The sequence below is a fragment of the Scyliorhinus canicula genome, chromosome 10, assembly GCF_902713615.1.
Source record: "Scyliorhinus canicula chromosome 10, sScyCan1.1, whole genome shotgun sequence".
NCBI lineage: Eukaryota > Metazoa > Chordata > Chondrichthyes > Carcharhiniformes > Scyliorhinidae > Scyliorhinus > Scyliorhinus canicula.
The window spans coordinates 81,852,815-81,877,729 of NC_052155.1; the positions used below are offsets into that span (position 1 = coordinate 81,852,815).

At 44.1% G+C, this 24,915-nt stretch overlaps 1 protein-coding gene across 8 annotated transcripts in view; it reads left to right on the forward strand.

Moving 5' to 3' along the window:
- LOC119972479 (protein EFR3 homolog A-like) overlaps window positions 1–24,915 on the forward strand; it is a 209,342-nt gene that overhangs the window by 143,721 nt on the left and 40,706 nt on the right. For all 8 annotated transcript variants that reach the window (XM_038809233.1, XM_038809236.1, XM_038809237.1 and 5 more), the window contains 4 exons: window positions 6,024–6,196; window positions 15,208–15,283; window positions 19,960–20,121; window positions 21,519–21,650. In XM_038809233.1, coding sequence (XP_038665161.1) covers window positions 6,024–6,196; window positions 15,208–15,283; window positions 19,960–20,121; window positions 21,519–21,650 — 543 coding nt within the window. The remainder of the gene's footprint in view (window positions 1–6,023; window positions 6,197–15,207; window positions 15,284–19,959; window positions 20,122–21,518; window positions 21,651–24,915) is intronic.

Sequence of the window (24,915 nt, forward strand, 5' to 3'; positions counted from 1 at the left end):
TGTCCTTGATATGCATGTCCCTGTCAGGCAGGGAAGAGATGGTCGAGTGAGGGAACCATGGTTGACAAGAGAGGTTGAATGTCTTGTTAAGAGGAAGAAGGATACTTATGTAAGGCTGAGGAAACAAGGTTCAGACAGGGCGCTGGATGGACACAAGATAGCAAGGAGGGAACTGAAGAAAGGGATTAGGAGAGCTAAGAGAGGGCATGAAAAATCTTTGGCGGGTAGAATCAAGGAAAACCCTAAGGCGTTTTACACATATTTGAGAAATATGAGAATGACTAGAGCGAGGGTGGGTCCGATCAAGGACAGTAGCGGGAGATTGTGTATTGAGTCTGAACAGATAGGAGAGGTCTTGAACGAGTACTTTTCTTCAGTATTTATGAATGAGAGGGGCTATATTGTTGGAGAGGACAGTGTGAAACAGACTGGTAAGCTCGAGGAGATACTTGTCAGGAAGGAAGATGTGTTGGGCAGTTTGAAAAACTTGAGGATAGACAAGTCCCTTGGACCTGACGGGATATATCCAAGGATTCTATGGGAAGCAAGAGATGAAATTGCAGAGCCGTTGGCAATTATCTTTTCATCCTCACTGTCAACAGGGGTGGTACCAGGCGATTGGAGAGTGGCGAATGTCATGCCCCTGTTCAAAAAAGGGAATAGGGATAACCCTGGGAATTACAGGCCAGTTAGTCTTACTTCGGTGGTAGGCAAAGTAATGGAAAGGGTACTGAGGGATAGGATTTCTGAGCATCTGGAAAGACACTGCTTGATTAGGGATAGTCAGCACGGATTTGTGAGGGGTAGGTCTTGCCTTACAAGTCTTATTGAATTCTTTGAGGAGGTGACCAAGCATGTGGATGAAGGTAAAGCAGTGGATGTAGTGTACATGGATTTTAGTAAGGCATTTGATAAGGTTCCCCATGGTAGGCTTATGCAGAAAGTAAGGAGGCATGGGATAGTGGGAAATTTGGCCAGTTGGATAACAAACTGGCTAACCGATAGAAGACAGAGAGTTGTGGTGGATGGCAAATATTCAGCCTGGAGCCCAGTTATCAGTGGCGTACCGCAGGGATCAGTTCTGGGTCCTCTGCTGTTTGTGATTTTCATTAATGACTTGGATGAGGGAGTTGAAGGGTGGGTCAGTAAATCTGCAGATGATACGAAGATTGGTGGAGTTGTGGGTAGTGAGGAGGGCTGTTGTCGACTGCAAAGAGACATGGATGGGATGCAGAGCTGGGCTAAGAAGTGGCAGATGGAGTTTAACCGTGAGGGTGTCCATTTTGGAAGGACAAATATGAATGCGGAATTCAGGGTTAACGGTAGGGTTCTTGGCAATGTGGAGGAGCAGAGAGATCTTTGGGTCTATGTTCATAGATCTTTGAAAGTTGCCACTCAAGTGGATAGAGCTGTGAAGAAGGCCTATGGTGTGCTAACGTTCATTAGCAGAGGGATTGAATTTAAGAGCCGTAAGGTGATGATACAGCTGTACAAAACCTTGCCACATTTGGAGTACTGTGTGCAGTTCGGGTCGCCTAATTTTAGGAAGGATGTGGAAGCTTTGGAAAAGGTGCAAAGGAGATTTACCAGGATGTTGCCTGGAGTGGAGGGTAGGTCTTACGAGGAATGGTTGAGGGTGCTAGGCCTTTTCTCATTAGAATGGAGAAGAACGAGGGGCAACTGGATAGTTGTTTATAAGATGATCAGGGGAATAGATAGAGTAGACAGTCAGAGACTTTTTCCCCGGGTAGAACAAACCATTACAAGGGGACATAAATTCATGGTAAATGGTGGAAGATATCGGGGGATGTCAGAGTTAGGTTCTTTACCCAGAGAGTAGTGGGGGCATGGAATGCACTGCCCATGGAAGTAGTTGAGTCGGAAACATTAGGGACCTTCAAGCGGCTATTGGATAGGTATGTGGATTACGGTAGAATGATGGGGTGTAAATTAATTTGTTCTTAATCTAGGACAAAAGTTTGGCACAACATCGTGGGCCAAAGGGCCTGTTCTGTGCTGTATTTTTCTATGTTCTATATCAGGAAAAAGGGTATAATTGAAAATACATTCAGAAAAGGTTTAGTCAACTCACTCCTGAGATGAAGGATGGATACCAGGAAATGTTTTTCTCTTGTCGGGGGTCTAAGGGTCACAGTGGCCAGACATGGGGAGGCAGTGACGCAGTGGTATTGTCACTTGACTGGAGATCCAGCGTAATGCTCTGGGGACGCGGGTTCGAATCCCACCATTGCAGATGGTAAAATTTGAATTCAATTAAACAAAAACCGGAATTAAAAGTTTAATGATGACCATGAAACCATTGTTGATTGTTATAAAGATCCATCTAGTTTACTAATGAAATCTGCCATCCTTACCTGATCTGGCCTGCATGTGATTCCAGATCTGCAACAATGTGGTTGACTCTTATGCCCCATGAAGTGCCACTCAATCTAAGGGAAATTAGGGATGGGCAATAGCCAGCGACGCCCATATCTCATAATAAATTTTAAAACGTTCTGAGGAAGACTGATATCAGAATTTCTTTCTGAGGTTATTGGTTTTTGCATTATTTTCCCCAGAAAGTAGTGGAATTGAATTGGTCATTGAATCTATTCAAGGCTGAGTTAATTTTATCCAAGTGTGGCATCAAGGAAGCCTAGCAAAATTGAAGTCCGTGGAAATTGGGGAATACTCTCCACTAGTTGGGGTCATGGAGAGGCAATGTTGAGGTATTGGAGGAAGCGTACAAACCTCCATGAAACCATCTACCCAACGCTTTAAGCACATCCAGTCTTGTATGCGGCAGAGTCTGTAGAACGCTTATTGGACTTAAATCAGCCATTTCAGAACGCATTGAATCAATTGAAGAAAGTCATCCTCGATCACAGACTGCCTAAGAAGGTTACCTACAAAGGAAAGTGGTTATGGTGTTGGAAGCCAATCATTCAAGCCCTTGTACATCAGTGCAGGGGATCCTAAGGGTAGTGACTGAGGCCTAATCACCTTCTTTTGCTTCATCAATGACCTTTCCTCTATCAGAAGTTCAGAAGTGGAAATATTTACTGATTGCAGTGTTCAGTACCATTAGTGACTTCTCCGATACGGAAGTAGTCTGCACCCATATGCAGCAAGACCTGAACAACATTTGGGCTTTGGCTGGAAAGTACAAAGAACAATACAGCACAGGAACAGGCCCTTCGGCCCTCCAAGCCTGCGCCGATCATGGTACCTGCCTAAGCTAAAATCATATGCATTTTCGGAGTCCGTATCCTTCCATTCCCACCCTATTCATATATTTGTCTAGATGTCCCTTAAATGCAGCTACCGTACCTGCTCCCACCACCTCCCCTGGCAGTGTGTTCCATATATTTATCACCCTGTGTAAAAAAACTTGCCACGCATATCTGTTCTAAACTTTTCCTCAAGCACTTTAAATCTATGTCCCCTAGTACTTGGCTCTCCTACCCCAGGAAAGAGCATCTAATTATTTACTCTGTCCTTGCCACTCATAATCTTGTAGACCTCTATCAGGTCGCCTCTCAACTTCTGTCGTTCCAGTGAGAACAGACCGAGTTTATCTAACCTCTCCACATAGTTAATGCCCTCCATGCCAGGCAACATCCTAGTAAACCACTTCTGTACCCTCTCCAAAGCACCCACACCCTTCTGGTAGTATGGCGACCAGAATTGTACACCATATTCCAAATGAGGCCTAACTAAGGTTCTGTACAGCTACAACATGACTTGGCTATTTTTATATTCAATGCCCCGACCAATGAAGGCCAGCATGCCGTATGCCTTCTTGATCACCTTATCCACATGTGTTGCCACTTTCAGTGATCGGTCGACTTGCATGCCCAGAACTCTCTGCCTGTCAGTACTTGCAAGGGTTCTACCATTTACTGTGTAATTCCTACATGCATTGGACCTTCCAAAGTGCATTACCTCAGTTATCCGGATTAAACTCCATCTGCCATTTCTCTGCTCAAGACTCCAACCAGTTTATATCCTGCTGTGTCCTCTGACAATCCTCTTCACTATCCGCAACTCCACCAATTTTTGTGTCATCTGTGAACTTACTAATCAGACCAGCTACATTTTCTTCCAAATCATTTATATACACCACAAACAACAAAGGCCCCAGAACTGATCCCAGTGGAACGCCGGTAGTCACAGCCTTCCATTCAGAAAAGCACCCTTCTACTGCTACCCTCTGCCTTCTGTGCCCAAGTAACATTCTTGCAACACACATGCCAGGCTTTTCCATCTACAAGAAAGAATATAGCGACTCCACTTTGACATTCAATGACATTACCATCATTGAATTAACATCATGGTACCATTGACTAGAAACCTAAATGGACCAATGATGTAATATTGTGGCTACAAGGGTCAGAGGCAACTCACTTCCTGACTCCCCATTGTCTGTCCACCATCTACAGGGCACAAGTGAGGAGTGTAATAAAATACTCTCCACTTGCATGGGTGAGTGCAGTTCCAACAGAAGCTCAACCACTGAAGATGGGCATCCCATCCACCGTTCGTTCTTCCAACATTGATGCACAGTGATGGAAGTGCGCATCGTCTACAAGATGCATTGCAGCAACTCAACAAGCTTCCTTCAACAAACATGTGACCAAATACCACCTAAAAGACAAGAGCAGCAGACACATAGGAACATCACCTGCAGGTTCCCCTCCAAGCCACGCACCTTCCTAACTTGGAACAATATCAGCATTCCTACACTGTTGTGGAGACAAAATCCTAGATTCCCTTCCAATACCAAATGGACTGCATCGGTTCAAAAGGCAGCTCACCACCTTTTTGAGGGCAGTTCGATAAGGTCAGCAAATGCTGGCCTTGCCAGACAAACTCACATCCTGCAAACAAATCGAAAAAAAAGTCCCTCTCCTCTCCAAAATGCATGAAACGGGTGTTACTTCTATTTAACATTTACACACTGGCTCTGTTAAGATTGGAAGCTCTTACAAATTATGAATTACATCTTGTTGCAATGCATGTAAATTCACATATAATTTTCAAGCTTATATTCGGCTATTTGAGTGCAGTTCCAACTTAGATGACTATGGAAAGTTTTTCTTTATATTGCTTGAGAAATTATCAAAATGGTGGCAAGGTAAAATTGAGAGGGAAAAAAAAATCAAAGGAATGGATGGCACAGAGGTTAGCATGGATGCCCACAGTGCTAGGGACCCAGGTTCAATTCCAGCCTTGGGCAATTGACGGAGATTGCACATTGACCCCATGTCTGCGTGTGTTTCCTCCCACAGTCCAAAGATGTACACGTTAGGTGGATTGGCCATACTAAATTGCCCCTTGGTGTCCAAAAGGTTAGATGAGGTTACTGGGTTACAGGGATAGGGTGGGGCATGAGCCTAGGCAGGATGCTCCTTCCAAGACTCGATGGGCTGAATGGCCTCCTTCTGCACTGTAGGGATTCTATGAAATCAGCAATAGATCCAAATAGTGAATATCTGCAGCACATTAATTTAGCAGATTGACTGACTATATGTAATCCCAATGAAAAGAGGCCAGAATTAATAAACATTGACCCACTTTGACCAGTTTTTTCACAATCAGTAGAGTAATGTTTTTGCTATTTTTTCATGAGCTAATATATTGCAGAAGTCATAGATTATCTTTGTTGATTTGGAATCTGGAACAAAATTATAAAGCAAGGATCCATGATGTCTATTTTGCAGCTAATTATTACTGAAATACTTTGCAGAGCGATTTGTTTCACCAATGTTGCCTTCATCAGTACAGAAAGCCAAAGGGAAAAACATCTCTCCTAATTTAGCATTAGTTTTATACAAGAAACCGGTGGTTTACCTTGATAAATGTGTCTCTGAAATAAGCATCTTCCTAATCAGAAAAGTGGAGATGAACTGGAGGATGAATAAACTAATGGCTCATTTTGCCTTGTCTGTTTGATAGCCAGTAGAATTCTGAAGACTTGAGAAAAGAAATCTATTTCTTTACTCTTTCTCTATTAATGCTAGGTGACTTCAGGATATAAGGCCAAAAGTATAACAGCTGCCCTTCCATCTCCCTTTTTGGAGCCCATACTATCAGTTTCTCTAATGGAAGATAGTGAACTAAGACAACTTGTGCTACATATTCTACACAGCCTTATTGATCGTCATGAGAACAAGGCAAAACTCAAAGGAATGAGGTAAAATATTTTTGTTTGAACGTTTCTATGTATGGATGCTTGTATATTCTGTTTACATACGTGTACTGAAATGAGAAACATGAATTTCCTGTTGCAGTGTTGATTTTCCCCTCGTGAAAATCTCTTCAATGTGACCAAATCCTTTTTAAAAAAATCATAAGAATAGAGTACAGTACTGGCATTCTTTTTTTAAAATATTTTTATTCTCCTTTTTCACAATTTTTCTCCCAGATTTACACCCAACAACAATCGATAACCAACAAGAACTATCTCAAACCTCATAACAGTAACAACGATCCCATCCTCCCATCATGCCCAGACATCAGCCCGCATGTTAACATAAACAAATGACAAAGAAAAAAAAAGGAATCAGGGATTACCCATAGCCATCATCAACATACACAGCCCATCCCCAAACTAAGTACTGGCATTCTTGTTGGATCCTTATATTGAGATACAATCATTCCAGAATTTAAGAAAAGAATCAAACAGTATCTTCTAATGAGAAGACTGGTTTATGCAGAGGCATTTCTGAAGATTGAATTACTATGAATTACTGTCATGGAAACTATTGAATTACTAACACTTATGGATGCTATAAAAACATTTTAAAAATAATCTTTATTGCCACAAGTAGGCTTACATTAACACTGCAATGAAGTTACTGTGAAAAGCCGCCAGTCACCACATTCCGGCACCTGTTCAGGTACACAGAGGGAGAAATCAGAATGTCCAAATTACCTAACGGCATGTCTTTCGGGACTTGTGGGAGGAAACCGGAGCACCCGGAGGAAACCCACGCAGACACAGAGGATGTGCAAACTCCGCGCAGACAGTGATCCAAGCCGGGAATCAAACCTGGGACCCTGGTACTGTGAAGCAACAGTGCTAACCACTGTGCTACCATCTTCTTGCATGAATTAAAAATAAGCTTGTAGGTGGCTTTGCTTCCTTAACCTTACATATAGTTCCCTCATGGATTAGACATTTCCCTTCCAGCCTATGTAAGGTGCAATTGTAGATACAGACGGAGGCTAATTGGCCCATCATGTCTGCACTGACTCTTCAAATGAAAAGTTTCCTTAGCACCATTCACCCACCTTCTCCCTGCAACCTACACATTCTTCCATTTAAGATAACTGACTACTTCCCTTTTGGAATGCTTCAATTGGACCTGTCTCCACCACGTAGGCAGTGCATTCTAAACTTTAACCACAAACTGTATGAAAAAGTTTTCTATCATATTGCTTTTGCCTCTTCTGCCAATTACTTTAAATCTATGCCCTGTGATTTTTGATCCTTTCACAAGTGAGGATAATTTCTCCCCCTGTCCAGACCCCTCATGATTTTGAATATCTGTATCAAATTTCCTCAGCCAGCTTTTCTCCAAGAAAAATAGTTCCAACTTCTTAAATCTCTCTTCATAAGTTATGTTCTTTATCCCTAGAATCACTCTCCCTTAATGCGCATTCTTCCTAAAGTATGCCGCCCAGGATTGGACACAGTACGCCAGCTGAAGTTGAATGAGAGTTTTATGCAAATTCAACATAACCTCCTTGATCTTATTCTCTATGCCTTAATTAATAAAGCCTATCATACGGTCTGTCTTAACCAATTTGATTCACCTCACGTGATATCAAGAGATGGCTGAAGGCCATGCCACAAAGGCTATGGGCCCTGACAGTATTCAGGCAATAGTACTGAAGACTTGTGCTCCAGAGTTTGTCACACCCCTAGCCAAGTTGTTCCAATACAGCTACAACACTGGCATCTACCTGACAATGTGGAAAATTGCCCAGATATGTCCTGTACACAAAAAGCAGTACAAATCCAACCCGGCCAATTACCGCCCTATCAGTCTACTCTCAATCATCAATAACGTGATTGGAGGGGTCATCAACAGTGCTATAAAGCAGTACTTAGCAATAACCTGCTCACTGACGCTCAGTTTGGGTCCCACAAGAGTCACTCAGCTCCCGAACTCATTGCAGCCTTTGTTCTAACATGGACAAAAAGAACTGAGCTCCAGAGGTGATGTGAGAGTGATTGCCCTTGACTTCAAGGCAGCATTTGATCAAGTATGGCATCAAGGTGCCCTAGGAAAACTGGAGTCATTGGGAATCAGTGGAAAATGCTCCACTCGTTGGAGTCCAATCTAGCACAAAGGAAGATGGTTGTGGTTGTTGGAGGTCAGTCATCTCAGTCCTGGGGCATCACTGCTGGAGTTCCTCAGTGTAGTGTCCTAGGCCCAACCATCTTTAGCTGCTTCATCAGTGACCTTCCTTCCAACATAAGGTCAGATGTGGGGATGTTCGCTAATGGTTGCACATGTTCAGCATTTGTGACTCCTCGCACTGAAGCAATCCACGTGACAATATCCAGGCTTGGGCTGACAAGTAGCAAGTAACATTTGTGCCCACAGAAATGCCAGGCAATGACTATCTCCAAGAAGAAAGAATCAGACCATCGCCCTTTGACATTCAATGGCATTACCATCACTGAATTCCCCACTGTTGAACATCCTGGGGGTGACCATTGACCAGAAACTGAACTAGCTATATAAATACTGTAACTACAAGAGCAGGTCAGAGGCTACGAATTCTGCAGTGAGTAACTCACCACCTGACTCCCCAAAGCCTGTCCATCCCTACAATGCACAAATCAGGAGTATGATTGAATGCACCCCACTTGCCTGGGTGAGTGCAGCTCCAACAACACTCAAACAGCTCGACACCATTAAGGATAAAGCAACCCTCTTGATTGGCACCCCTTCCACAAACATTCACTCCCTCCACCACCAACGCAGATTAGCAGCAGTATGTACCATCGACATGCACTGCGGAAACACACCAAGGCTCCTGAGGCAGTACCTGCCAAACCCAAGACCACCTACCATGTAGTGACTCACCTGATGAAGCAACTGCACTCCAAAAGCTAGTGATTCAAAACAAACCTGAAGAACTTTAACCTGGTGTTGTAAGACTTCTTACTGTGCCTACCCCAGTCCAAAGCCGGCATCTCCACATCATGACTACCACATAGAAGGGCAAGGGCAGTAGATCCATGGGAACACCACTGCCTGGAATCTTCCCCCCAAGTCACTCAACGTGTTGATTTGGAAAATATATCGTTGTTCCTTCCAGTTGCTGGGTCAAAATCCTCCTCAATGGGAACTCCCTCCCTAATAATACTGTTGGTGTACCGACACATGGGCTACAGCGGTCCAAAAAGGAAGCTCAACACCTACTTTACAAGGACAATTAGAGATGGGCAACAAATACCGGTCTAGCCAGCAAAGCCCACATCCAGTAGAAAATTTTTCTTTTGTTTAAATTGCTCTGTCCTGCCACCTTTAATGACTTCTAAACATGTAAGTCTAGGACCCTTTGCTTCTGCACTCATCACTTTAGAGGATTTTGCACCTTTTTATATTGTCTCTCCATGTCCCTCCTACCAAAATGAATTATTTCAGACTTCTGCATTGAACTTAATCTGCCACCTGTCCTCCCTTTCCACCAATTTGTCCATGTCGCTTCTAAGGTCTGCGCTATCGTCACAGTTCACAACGCGTCTTAGTTTTGTATCGTGTATGAAATTGTGCCCCGTGCATCAAGGTCATTAATATATATCAGGAAAAGCAAGGATCCCAAATCGAACTCCTGAGGAACTCCACTACAAACCTTCCTCCAGTGCGAAATACATTCATTAACCACGACTCTGTTCTTGTCACTCAGCCAATTTCATATCCATGTTAGTCCTGTCACTTTTATTCCAGGAGCTCTCAAGTTTCTTTTGTGGCATTGTTGCAAATGAATTTTGTAAGTCCGTGTACATCATCAACAGCATTGCTCTCATTAACCTTTTCTCATGAGCACAGTTTTTTTTTTCTTCTTTATCTTTTTTCCATTTTGTCAGCCTGGGAGCTCTAGCTTTATTTCCCCAATCTTTCCCTTTCGAGGGAATATACCTTGACTGTACTCAAACTCTCTCTTCTTTGAAGGTAGTCCATTGTTCAGCCATCATTTTGCCTAACAACCTATGACTCCAATTAATTTAGCACAAATCCGTTCTTGCCTCCCTGCAATTGGCTTTCCCCCAGGTAATTAATCCTACTCTGGATTTTTCTTTGTCCTTTTCTATAGTCAGCCTAAACCTTGATCACTGACAAGTACAATGATCACTGTCCCCCTAAATGTTGTCCTACTGACACTTGGAAACCCCAAGAACCAGGTCTAGCTTTGCGTTGGACTTGAATTGTACTACTGTAGAAACTTTTCCTGTTCATAACTCCAGGAACTCGTCGCTGCCTGCCCTTTACACCACTCCTATCCCAGTATATATTTGGATATAATTTTTTTTTTCTTTGTTATTTTTTATAAATTTAGAGCACAAAATTATTTTTTTCCAATTAAGGGGCAATATAGTGTGACCAATCCACCTAGCCTGCGAATCTTTGCGTTGTGGGGGCGAAACCCACGCAAACACAGGGAGAATGTGCAAACTCCACACAAACAGTGACCCAGAGCCGGGGTCGAACCTGGGACCTCGGCGCCGTGAGGCAGCAGTGCTAATCCCATTGCGCCACCGTGCTGCCCTGCTATATTTGGATATAATATAATCTCCTTAATCAATGCTACCATCACTCCCCTTCTTCCTTTCCTGTCTTTCCTGAGCATGTTGTATGAAGGAATATTTAACACCCAATCCTGACCTCCTTTGAGTTAGGCCTCTAGCCAGAACATTGTATTTCTGTGCCTGTAGCTCATCAATCTTATTTACCACGTACAATACGTCTATTCACAGACATGCACAGAAACCTTGAATCAGACTTTCTCCAACGTTATTACTGACTCCCTTACTCTGACCACATTGGATAACCTATTATTCCCGACTCTAATGCTACCTAAATCTCCCATTATTCTGTGCATCTTTGTATTCCTCTGATATTATCTCCTGGTTCCCACACCCTTGCCAACTTAGTTTAAATCCTCCCCAATAATACCATCGAGAAACTCAGTCCCCAATCTAGGTGCAACTGTCTGGCCTGTTGGTCCTATCTCCCCCAGAGCCAGTCCCTTTGTCCCAAGAATCCAAAGAGCTCCCTCCTGCACCGTCTTTCCAACCACACATTCAACTGTGGTATCCTTGTGTTTCTATACTCACCTGCATATGGTGATAAGTTAACATCCTGCTTGGTAATTTACTACCTCACTCGCTAAATTCTGACTGCAGGACCACATCCCCCTCTCTGCCTATATTGTTTGTACTAATGTGGACCATGACACTTAGCTACTCATCTCCCTTCAGTGTCTCTGCTCAGTGATATCCTTGATCCTGGCACCAGGAAGGCAACACGCAATCCTGGATTTATGTCTGCAGCTGCAGAGATGCCTGTCTATTCCCCTAACTATCAAGTCACCCATCACTATTGCTCTTCTAGTCTTGTACCCCTGTACAGCTGAACCATGGATTTGGCTCTGGCTGTATTTCCCAAATGCACCATTGTTTACATCAATATTCAGAACTGTGTAGTGAGCAGTGAGGGGACTCCTGCACCACCTGCCTGTTCTACTTGACTGCCTGGCTGTCACCCTTTCCCTGTACACTCTTAAGCTGCAATCTAAGGAGCGCTTAATCTCTCGGATGCGCAACAGTGATGCCAGTTGCTGTTCAAGCTCCAAAACCTGGAGCTCAAGCTGCTGCAAATAATGACAATTCCTGCACAAATGCTTATCCATGACACACCGTTCCCATGTAGCATAGAATGTGCACTCGAAGTTGGGGCAGCCCTGCCATTTCTCTGTTATTGATAATGTTGTTGCTTCTCATAAATCTTCAATACCAATAAATCTTGCTGCTATTAATAAACTTTACCAATGCTAATAACTTTTACTCATGCTGATAAACCCCACTAATGCTTAATAGGCCAGACTAGTAGTATAAATCTTAGTTAAAAGGATCAGTTTATTCTCCAGTCAATATGAAATGCTCGTCAGACAATCACCTACCTACTCGTCTGCAATGTTGCACCTCCTTTTTCTTTCCGAATGTGGCCTCTGAATTGAAACTGGCGACAGCTAGCTGTTTATATCCCACTCTGATTTTGCTCCAGCCCCCCCCCCCAACCACTTTACAACTGAACGCTCACCTTCTCCATGCTGTTTATATACCCATTCCTGGTTTAAAACATTCCCTCTACTCACTGACTCAATGGGCAGGATTTTCCAGCCCCTCCTGCCAGTGGAATCATGTGGTCCTGCTGAAGACCAGGCTAGATCGTCTCATCTGCCACAGGAGGACCTGCTGGAATTTTTTTTTCTCTATTCATTTATGGAATGTTGGCATTGCTGGTTAGGCGAACTTTTATTGCCCATCCCGAGTTGCCCTTCAGAAGGGGTTGGGTGAGTTGCCTTCTTAAACCGCTGCAGTCCTTGAGGTGTAGGTACACTGACAGTGCTGTTAGGGAGGAAGTTGAGGATGTTGCCCCAGTGACAGAGTACGAGCAGCGATATATTTCCAAATCGGGTGGTGGGGTTTCCAGTAATCTGCTGCTCTTGTCCTAGATAAGTGTATTTCAAACTTTTTTCTGGGGACTCATTTTTATCTATCAGCTGACCTTCGCGACCCATGCCGGTTGACTTTCGCAACCCACGCCGCCCAAACTTGGTGACCCACCAGTTTTGCTTGCCTTTGATGCAACATGTGAGCCTGCTTAGTCCTCACAATCTCACTTCTTTTGTCATTTAATGTTACATTTCAGTTTGGGTTGTTTATTAGAGACCCTGGAGCTCACACCAACACTGCTTTGTCCTGCTGTAGACTCCCCTGAACAACTCACACCAGCACTCCTTTGTCTTGCTGTAGACTCCCCTGAACAACTCACACCAGCACTGCTTTGTCCTGCTGTAGACTCCCCTGAACAGCTCACACCAGCACTGCTTTGTCCTGCTGTGGACCCTCCTGAACAGCTCACACCAGCACTGCTTTGTCCTGCTGTGGACCCTCCTGAACAGCTCACACCAGCACTGCTTTGTTCTGCTGTGGACCCTCCTGAGCCACTCATTCCAGCACTGCTTTTTCCTGCTGTGGACCCTCCTGAACAGCTCACACCAGCACTGCTTTTTCCTGCTGTGGACCCTCCTGAACAGCTCACACCAGCACTGCTTTGTCCTGCTGTGGAATCTCCTGAACAGCTCACACCAGCACTGCTTTGTCCTGCTGTGGAATCTCCTGAGCCACTCATTCCAGCAGGTTTAGTTCTGACATCCTGTTTGTGCCTCTGTCCCTTTCTTTCTTATTACAAACAATCCATTTTTGCTTGTTTGCTGCTGGCAAATGGAGAATCACAATCGCGCCCAGAACAAATGACGTCCATATTCAAGGCATGTGACCTGCTCTCTGCCTCGCTTCAAGCAGGATAACTGATTTAATTTAAAAAAACAATCTTCTCCTGAATTTTGGCGCTGATGTCAGGAGGAGGCAGTACTTCTCGCTGGGCTCCAGGCTTTTGCGCACTGCTAGCACAGCTAGTTCCTAGCCTCGGCCTTCCCTCCGACTGCCCGCCTCCTCGGATACTCCTACTTCAACCTGCTGTACTGGGTCAACTGTGTGGTGCGCACCAGAGTGTGTCCCAGGAGCCTCTTCACTATAGCGCCCAACCGAGGCGAGTGTCTCTGGATGGTGGAGGGTGTTGGAGATAGCCGTGATGGAAAATCACTCTCACCCACCGACCCGAGCTCTGGGGTGTGCTGAGTCTCGCTCGGAGGGCCGGTGTCCAAGCTGCTCTCCTCGTCAGTGCTCGGCTCACCGGGTGGCACTGGCTGGGTCAGCCAGGTGCACCCGCCCCATCTCCGGCAGGATCTGCAAGACACAAGGCAACATGCATGATTTGACCATGGGCTTGGGGGGGGGGGGGGGGGGGGGAGGAGGAGAGGAGAGGAGAGGAGGAGAGAGAGAAGAGGGAGGGGGGGGGAGGGGGAAAGAGGGAGGGGGGGGGAGGGGGAAAGAGGGAGGGGGGGGAGGGGGAAAGAGGGAGGGGTGGGTGGGTGGGGAGGGGGGGGGAGGGGGTAAGAGGGAGGGGGAGGGAGGGGAAGGGGGGGGGGGAAGAGAGAGTGTGGGCGGTGGTGTGGGATGAAGGTGGAATTTCGGCACGTGTCCTAGCACTGCAAATCAGCGGGGTCTCACTTCCTCACTCGTGGCCGCACTCCACCTCGGTGACCTCCCGTTCCTCTGGCCAGCCTGTCACGTCCAGGGCCCTCTGCTCTGCGGTGAAGTGCCGCAGGTCTGGTGGTCCCCCGCCTGTCTTCTCCCGCTCCCGGAAGAAGGTTATGTGTGGTCTTCTCATGGGGCGGTGGTGGTGGGGGGGGGGGGGGGGGGGGGGGAACACATACAACGACGCATGCAGCCCAGCGGGTGGGTAGCTGGTGGCCTCAGTGGCCAGGGCATCCATCCATGGTGGCATGTGGGACAGGGTGGGGAATCGGCAGCCCCCTGGGGGAGGGTTACGGGTGTGTGGGGGGCGGGTTCGTACTGGGGGCACAGTGTTGCCTACTCACCCTGGCCACCCTGAGGAGGTTGTGGAGTTTCTTGCACTGCATGCTGGTGCGGGCGACGTTGCCAACCATGCTCATGAACTCTGCCACCTGCGCCCAGGCACAATGGACGGCGACGCTTGGCAGCCTCCTTCCCGGGCCGGGGTACAGGGTCATCCGCCCCTCCTCCACTACGTCCAGGAGGGTCTCCAGCTCCGCATCCATGAACCGTGGAGATGCACTCCTTGCAGCCATCTTGTTTGCTGGGATAGTGTTTGTGGGGGAGAATCGTTTACGTGCGGCTGCAGCTCGTCTGCCTCCTGGGTGTAAATGTGTAAATCATGGACCCGGTGAATCAGGCACCATTTTTCATTGGTTAATTTTGAAAATTATTTCAAAAGCACTATTGAGATCGACAATATTGTTTGTGGTGGTGTGCTACACAATTATTAACTAGTATTGTCATTCTTTTTGTATTAGAATCATCCCCGATGTTTCCGCATTGAAGATAAAAAGGGACAAGAGCTCAAAGCAGGACATAAGTTTCATGAAAAAGGTAGTTGGAGATATAATTATACAGCCTCATTTAGCTTATAAATGAGTAGCTAATTAAAAATGTTGAAGAAATAGCTTTCGCTTTGGTCCAGCTTTTTAATCTAATAAACTGGTGAATTCTTATAGTTCCTCAATATATTTAAGACTATATTCTGATTGGAATTTGTTAGGTTGTTCTTCAAACTTCATTTAAAAATTTTCTTAAAATCCTGAAAAGTACTTGATTTATTTATTTTTATGCTTGCACAAATATTGGTTGCTCTGCCATACCTTCATGCAAGTGTCCTGACAAGCTACTGACTATTGGATAGAAATTAGTAAAAATGATTACTTTATGTAGGATTTTACAGTGTGGAAACAGATCATTTGGCAAGCAGATCTACGTTGATATTTATGCTCCACACAGCCGTCTCTCATCTTACTTCATTACGTCCTATCAACAGTCCTCTAATACTTTCTGCCTCATGTACTTGTCTAGCTTCCCTTCAAGTTTATATTTGCTATTTCTCTTAAATATTCTGTAATAGCAAGTTCTGCATTTCACATCTCAGTCATATCATTTTGTGGGGGTTACTATAACATCTCAGTAAAAGCTTTATGATCCTGTACTTGATTCTGAATCATTCAGCCACATTATTGGTTTCTGGTTTCAGAAGTACAATGATTCTTTTCAGAGCTCTGCACAAAGTTCTAGTTGGCTGGTCCTATTATGTATCTTGTCACCAGATGGCATCTCTTGACTGATGGCCAATCTGCAGAAAGTGAAATTTAATTCCCACACAAAATAAAAATCAAATGACTGCAGGCAGTTGGACAGAACGCGGTAACAGTCTGTTATATTTACGGTTGAGGGGGGGTCTGGTAAAAATTTTCCAAGAGCTCGATTATTACTACCCTTCTCTGTTTAGCGATTGGAAAACCTCTCCTCAGCGAGACATTTAACTACTTGACTTGCGATTACTTACCAATAGAATGGAACACACCAGTTGCAAATACGGCTTTGGCTCTATAGCAGGCTATAAGGAAAATCTATCCTTTGTTCTTGACTTCACTGGAATCCAAAATCATAGAGACTAGCGCATTAGAGAAGAGCAGCAAATTTCGCAGTTTAATTGAATATCTACTATTTGAGACTGTATTACCAGACTGTCATCTGAGATGGTCGTTGATGGCTCACAAACTAGACCACTTTCTGTTTTCAAAAAAATATATTCTGAAAACTCTTGTACTGAATAGAATAGACAAAGGTATACAGTCCTTTTTTCCTATCCAGTGGAATTCTAGCTAATGTATGCAGAATGCCAGTTATAGCATGGTTGAACTTCATGAAATTTAACTTGTGCATTGACTAGTAATCACAGGCACCAATGCAAATTTTCTTTGGCTATATTTACCTTCAACTGCACCTCTGGCACCTAATATATACCGGTTTGCAAGTGAGGGTCCTGTAAAATTTCCTCTGGTGACCTTCCCACTGCCCTCCCAACTGCCCTTGACCCATCCACAATTTTATGTGGGGAGTTAAAACCCTTGCCCCAATTGAGGCCCATGAGTGGTCAATTATTGGTCACTTGAAACTAACCGTGAAGTGACTCTTAATTTTGAGGCTGGTGGAACGAGTTCAAAGCTGGGGGAAGGCCCAGCACCTCCCTCATAGGTGCCCTTTCCACATTGGGATAATCCCACACAGTCCCATCCCACCCAGACCTCACTTCTCCTCCCTGCTGCGTGAGCCTTGCACTTAGCTGGTCCTGGGCTCCAGGACTCTGGGCACTGCTTGTAATCTCAGACCTGGTCACTCCTGTCATTGGCATTTCTAGGACTACAAAGCTGTCTGCCAATCTGTTTGGCTGGCAAATCTCTGAGATCGCACTTGTGCTCAAATGAGGGGCAGAAGTACTGTTTCTTTCCGATTGACACTCATCTGAGTGTTAAATGTCGGAGTGCTATGATCTGCTGGCTTTTTGGGGTGGGGCAGGAAATCCTGGCAACCAAAAGACCCTCCCCCTGGAAAATATATCCTCCTGTACTGATTGCAGTAAATTTTGAGGAAGTGTAGCATAAGCACTATGAATAATTTCTGAACCAATTGGATGCTGATCTGAGGGTAGTTGTAGGGAATTTCTGGACGAATGTCCTAAGATGGTATTCCTCATTGCAAATTACCTTCTGATCAGCTGAACATTTGTTAGGCTTTTGATTGTTGGTATAATTACAAAGCTGAATCTTGAGCAGCTAAGAGATCATTAAACCATGAAGATAAGTATGATTAACGATATGCATGATTTAGTTATGGTAGGAAATGTTCATAATTGATTATACTTGGCATTTTTCCTGTTACAAATTTGACATCGACAAGCTACAAACATTAAAATCTCTATTGTAACATGGCTGGATCCAATTTTTTAAAAACTAATCTACAGGGGAAGTTACCAAAGGTATATGTTCTGCTCATTTAGAACAGTTCCATAAAAAATTATGCATTAAAAACTTAATTTCATTCTTTTATTCTACATGCCTCTCTTTATCATTGGTAATGATTTAAACAAACTTTGGCTCAAAGACGGTAATTCGCTCGTGGCTTCAATTGTGTAATAGGTCAAGGCTTAATTGCTAGATTGCTCAGGATAATGAGAAAAATTCTAATAAAAATAAGATCTCATTTTAGAAATAATCAGAAAGCAACTGTCCAAAATCATGAGCTATAGAATTACATATAATTTTCATCAAACTTAAATTGTCACTAAAATTATATTGCTTTTTTTCCCCACAAGACCTTTGTGAAGAGAGCTTCCTCATACCCCTTGCCTCAACACTTAGTTTGTACAATAAAAAAAATCACTTGTCATCCATTAGTTGTACATAAAAGAATGATGAATTAAGTGTCATCAGATTGTATACTGCTGATTGGTCTGCCTCTCCCACCTTGGCCCTGCTTCAAAGAACAAAGAAAAATACAGCACGGGAACAGGCCCTTCGGACCTCCAAGCCCTTGCCGACCATGCTGCCCAACTAAACTACAATCTTCTACACTTCCAAGATGATCATGAGGAGCTTACTCTAAAACAGAAAAGAAAACTGGCTTTCATTGGCCTCCTCTGTGAACCTTCTCAAATAGTATGAACACGGATAATCGCGTTTTGTTTCGCTCCCATCACCATGCTCACTCGTCACAAACCAAGGATCGCCAAAGAATCAAATAAATCTAAACCATACATATCAAGTATGTTTCTAATACATACTATTCTTCATTCCATGAAGCATGTGATAACACTCAAACTTACCACCTTTACTTTGGAGGCCAGGAACTCCGATGTCCAACAAACCTTCTGGCCTTTTGCACTCATACCGACTGGGAACTGGCCACACGTGCGCAGTCTGGATATTTTTTTTGCTCTTCAGTCTGAATACTGGCCCTGCGCGCCTCTGCAGAAAGAAGTAAGAACGGCATGAAAAGGAAGATCAGATGATACCAGGGAGGGGTGGGGGGTCTGTCATGGTTAAGGGAGCGTCCCAGCGAGCAGGGGAGAGGTAGGGGACAGGGATAGGTCCCAAAAGATAGTTCCAGGTATGGAACAAAGACAGGCAAGAGATAGGTTGCCCACGCGCAGTGTTGCCACATTCCGCTGATTTTTGTCCATGTAGGTTTTTTCCCTACCATTATGACTGAAGTGATACGTACGTAAAACAAGGCAAATGAAGTGAGGTGCATGCTAATTACACACAACACTGATTGAGAAAGCCGTGTGCTCTGAGTTCAAAGTGTAAATATTTATTTTGTTTTTACCATTTGAAGTTGATAAAAGTTATATTAATGTATAAGTAATTAAGCATTTTCTATAACTTGTTATGAAATATTCAGCATAAACTTATTTAATCTTCTAAATGGGGTCATGGTTAGTGGACAAGCCTGATTTCAATCTTGCAGCACACTGAGATGAAGGAGAGCCACTCATGCGGCACATCACTGAAATAGATATTGAAAATTGTTTCATCTTTCTGAACTTGTATCATAAAATTTATTTTAGCATTTTCAAGACCTCCCTCCCTCCCTCTCTCTCGACTCTCCTCTCTCTCTCTCTCTCTCTCTCTCTCTCTTCCTCCCCCCCCCCTCCACCACCACCACGTCCTGGGCTCTGGCCAAGGGTTATGACAAACATCAATGGGAAAATGATTTGACAATTGAAGGTTGTGTACAGGGATTTGCATTTCAGTGTAAGAATTTAAATCACCAGGGAGGGCCTCACGGTAGCATGGTGGTTAGCATCAATGCTTCACAGCTCCAGGGTCCCAGGTTCGATTCCCGGCTGGGTCACTGTCTGTGTGGAGTCTGCACGTCCTCCCCGTGTGTGCGTGGGTTTCCTCCGGGTGCTCCGGTTTCCTCCCACAGTCCAAAGATGTGTGGGTTAGGTGGATTGGCCATGCTAAATTGCCCGTAGTGTAAAGGTTAATGGGGGGATTGTTGGGTTAGGGGTATGTGGGTTTAAGTGGGATGATCATTGCTCGGCACAACATCGAGGGCCGAAGGGCCTGTTCTGTGCTGTACTGTTCTATGTTCTATGTTCTATGAGTACACTGTAGTCATTAAGTGTCTTTACTGTGTTAATTGTTGTCATAACTTAAAATTGAAAATTTTCTGATCATGCTGACCTTGAATCTTATGGCATTTGGTTTCAGCAAGGACAACAGTTGTACAGACACATTTATATGGGTTGCAAAGAAGATGATAATGAACAGAAAAACTTTGAATCTCTATTTGTTGCTCTTTTGCTCATCACAATTGAACTGGCCAATGATGAAGTTATCATTGATTTGATCCGACTTGCTCTTGGCATACAGGTACTATAAACAGTTTAAATGTATAGTTTCATGTTTTGAAATAGTTACTTTGTAATTAATGGCCTTTTAATATGTTGGCATTCATGCAGGCTAGCTTGTTAGTCATTATTACACTCTGCAATGTAACCAGGCAATGTTCCATAATCTTGTAAATCGCAGTTATAAAAAAAATTTTTTTTAAAAAGAACTGTACTTCTGATTTATAAGCTTCCAATTCAGGACGTTAAATAATAGGTCAAGGTGTTGTATTATTAGGAATCTAGGCCAAAGTTTTCCACTATGGCCACAATTGATCTTGCATTCAAAAGTTGTGCCAGTTTTGCAAAGTGAAGTTTCCATTCAAACAAATTTGCACATTGCTGAAGATTAAATCTTCCAAACCAGTAGCAGTATTTTAAAAGTGGTATTTTTCAAATTTGTATTGTGAATGGTAACATAGTGCAATTGTATTTAAAACAGATGAAAATTGGTTGATCACAAAAGATGCACATTTTTAATTAGTGTCTAGCTCTGAAGCTGATTTTTAAATGACTAAAAATTACTTTTAAAATATGCAAGATCTAATTTTCAGAGGTACAATGAGCACATTTGAGCCGAAAACGGGTGTTTAATTATAAGAACCTCTTTGAAGGCCCACAAATGGGTGCAATGAGCAGAAACTCCCAATGGTGATTAATTTGATATGGGATGTGGGCAGGCATGGCTTCCAGCCTCATTTTTTAAATAAACTTATCAGGAAAATCAAAAAACCTCAATTTGCACTGGACATAATTGTCACTTGGATTTCTTTGCTTGGTTTGACAGATTTATGCTGAACCTGTGCAACCTAGAGGAAACACACCCAAATATAGTTTAATTGAACTTTTGAAGGGTGATTTCATTGTTTTTCAATATTCATAAAACACAAGTGTTTGGAAAATGTATTTGTAATAACTTCTGGTGGGTGATAACTGCAGCTTTAGTAATTTGTTTGAAAATAATTCCATAACTACGACCATAACTGCAGATTTAGTACTTTGTTTGAAAATAACTCCATAACTACGACCATAACTGCAGATTTAGTACTTTGTTTGAAAATAACTCCATGACTTCCTCATGGTAATCAGTGTCATCTTTCTCATTGTTTTATATATGTGTGCGTGTACGACAGGAACCATTCCATCAAAAGCAATGCATCACTGAGATAATTTTGTTCATGAGAAAACCTCTATAATTCACTATTGCCTGTGGCATTTGTAAGTAATGCTTTTCATATTGAAATTCAGCGATGCATTACCATACATCAGAAATAAAATATTAACTTGCTGTATCCTTTCTGATTTGCAAAAGGTCAGAACTTCAAGAGCACATTTCAAAAAGATTTAGTAATTGCTTTACTTTTTCATGTTTTGCTCTAGGACTTAGCTGTTAGTAATGAAGACAACTTGCCCATGTACAATCGTTGTGCTATACTAGCTCTGGTAGCTGCATACTTGAACTTCTTGAGTCAGATGATTGCTGTACCAGCTTTCTGTCAACATGTTAATAAGGTTAGTAGCTTAATTTTAATTGTTGCAATCTAGGCTTACATGAGGCACAGACATTTTACTAAGATACCGGAGATTTGCTTTGTCTTCAGCAGAAAGGATTCTTTATTATTGGCAAGATGGTATTTTGTAGCACAAGGGAGGTCTGCTGCTGTGATATTAGAAGACCTGCTATGTAATCGATAACTGAGGGAGAAATTGCTGACCCTGCCCTCCAATGCAAGTGCCTGACAGGCAAGGAACAGCACTGGCTGCCATCCTAATCCCTGCAGAGCTCAGGTGGAAATTGACCTACCATGTGGCAATCGAGAACCATGAGCTGAAATCTTTGAATCACAGGTATCCGTGGCGTATACCAATCTCACAGACTTGTACCTACAATGGCAGCTTCAGCAGCAATTACTTCAGAAGTTATTATATCTTGGCTCCTTTAACTTGTTGCAAATCTGAGAGCTGAATATAATCGTTACAGTTAATTTGATCCAGGAAGTAGCAAATTTCACCTCGGTGTTAATCCATTCAGGGTTTTAATTGAGAACAAACTGTAGCCCAGGATATTTAATGGAGAGCTGTAAAATATCCAAGAGATGAATAACTTTTGACTATTGATGTAGATAACTGGGCAACATCTCTTAGTTATATTCTGCAATTTTCAGTTTTTGATCTCTGTGCTAAACTTTATCATACACATGCTGTTGTTTTATTGGGGTGGGCACAGTAAGAAGTCTTACAACAGCAGATTAAAGTCGAATAGGTTTGTTTTGGATCACTAGCTTTCGGAGCACATTCACCTGATGAAAGAGCTGTGCTCCGAAAGCTGGTGATTCGAAACACACGTGTTGGACTTTAACCTGGTTTTATCATACACAGTATAAGACATTAAAGCAGAAGGTAATGGATGTAATTTACGTTCATACACCTGTCACAGAGATGTGCGATATAGAACTAATTTGATATATCTTTGGCTGGTTTCACATATTAAACTTCTTTAGAAAAGGACATTTCCTTGAGAAACAAAGGCATAGATTTAAAATAGCTGTCAATTGGCTTCTGTGTGGTCACAGTCCATTTCATGGAGACATAGTGGACGGGATCCCTCATCTGGCCGTAACACAAATTTGGGGGATAGCACAGAGGCTAACAAGGAATTAATCCCTAGACTTTATTCAAAACGAAAATTCAGTTTGGGTCTTTCTTGTGTTGCACGGCTACAGTACGAGCAGCATGTCCACTTTCGAAGCTAGTGCTTCTCTAGAATAGAGTGCAGTAACTTGGAATAGTTAAAAAAAACCCTATCTCTTGAAAAATTGGAGTGCGGCTAGGCATTCTGAAATAGAAATCCGTCCAAAAGCTAGGGAACTGAAATTCTGATGTCTGTGGCCAACAATCTTGAAATTGAATTGGAAGCAGTAGTGATAAGCACAGAATAGGAAACAGGCAAACTAGCTTCAGCAAAATATACGTGGAGCAGAAAAGACTAGAACTACAATTCCATACGAGGGAAAGAGAGAGAGAAGAAAGAAAAGGAGAAAGCGGGAGAGAGGAGATTGGCAAGGCCATGAGAAAAGGCATTCCAAAGAGAAATGAGAGGCAAAAGAGGGAAAATTAAATGGAATTTCAGTTAAAACCACTTGAGTTGAAGGGTGGCAACGATGGCGCAGTGGTTAGCACTGCTGCCTCATAGCGCAGAGGACCCGGGTTCAATCCCGGGTCACTGTCTGTGTAGAGTTTGCACATTCTCCCCGTGTCTGTGTGGGTCTCGCCCCCACAACCCGAAGATGTGTAGGGTAGATGGATTGGCCACGCTAAATTGCCCCTTAATTTAATTAAAACACGTATCCCACTGTAACCCATAGAAGGTACCACCAGGAGTGGGGGACGGTGGGGTGTGACTTCCTTAACTTAGGGTCAAGTGCTTGCGGCCAATTACGCGGAAAATATCTCGGGCAATCGGAAAGCAAGAAAGAGATGTGGAAGCTTTTTTAACCTCATTTGTGAAGCTTGCAAAGCAAATGAAATGGGAAGCATAGAGCTGAATGCTGCTAATGCAAAGCACACAAGGTATATGCCATTTTCTATATTCATTTATGGGATGTGGGCTTTGCTGGTTAGCCCAGCATTTAGTGCCCATCCCTAGCTGCCCTTCAGATGGTGGTGGTGAGCTGCCTGCTTGAACCGCAGCAGTCCCTGAAGTGTAGGTACACCCACAATGCTGTAAGTGAAGGAGTTCTGATGAAATTTCAGAAAACTATAGGATGATTAAGCAAACTAGCCTCGGTGCTAATGAGCTGGAACCTGGAGCGAAAGGGTCGGAGAATCGCCCGGGGCCGGCATCAATCCCACCCCCGCCGTGTCCCGAATTCTCCGCCTCCCCGAGATTCGGCGGGAATCGCGCCGTGCCGGTCTGCGGGACCCCTGCGGTGATTCTCCGGCCCGCGATGGGCCGAAGTCCCGCTGCTGACGGGTCTTTCCCGCCGACGTGGTTTAAACCACCTCTGGTACCGGCGGGATTGGCGTTGCGGGCGCTCTCCAGGGTCCTGGGGGGGTGGGGCGTGGGGCGATCTGGCCCCGGGGGTGCCCCCATGGTGCCCCCATGGTGGCCTGCCCGCGATCGGGGCGGAAGAGTTCCCCTCCCCTGCGCATGCGCTGGTATGACATCAGCCGGCGCACGCGCAGACTTCCGCCGGCGGGCGAAGGCCTTTCAGCCCCGGCTGGCGGGGCGCCATAGGCTGTTCGCGCCGGCCAGGGGAGCGGGAACCACTCCGGCGCGGACCTAGCCCCTAAATGTGCGGAGAATTCCGCACCTTTGGTGACGGTGACGCCCGACGCCGGAGTGGTTCACGCCACTCCGTCCTGCCGGGACCCCCCGCCCCGCCGGGTAGGGGAGAATCCGGCCCTGAAGCTTACCAGCAGAAATTCTGAAACCTCCACAACAGCCTAAACAAACTTTCATCGAGTTTTGACTGTTGGATACAGGCACTTAAAATAGATACCATTATGAAAGCTTCAGAGTGAATTCTCCTGGAGTTCAAAAACCCTCGCCCTATTTCCATAAAGACCATGTGGAAGAACAAAGGGTTTCCAGAGCCAGCGAGTGACAACTCTGGCTGATGATTGAGCTTGTTGTCCACAAGCAATTGCCCCAAAAGAAAATCTTCCTGGGTCACCCTCAAAAACCCAAGAAGGATAGAAGATAGGAGGGGTGAAAAGGGAAAACTGACAGCACAGGACCTCCGTCCCATCATGACCAACAGGCCAAGAAGGAAGG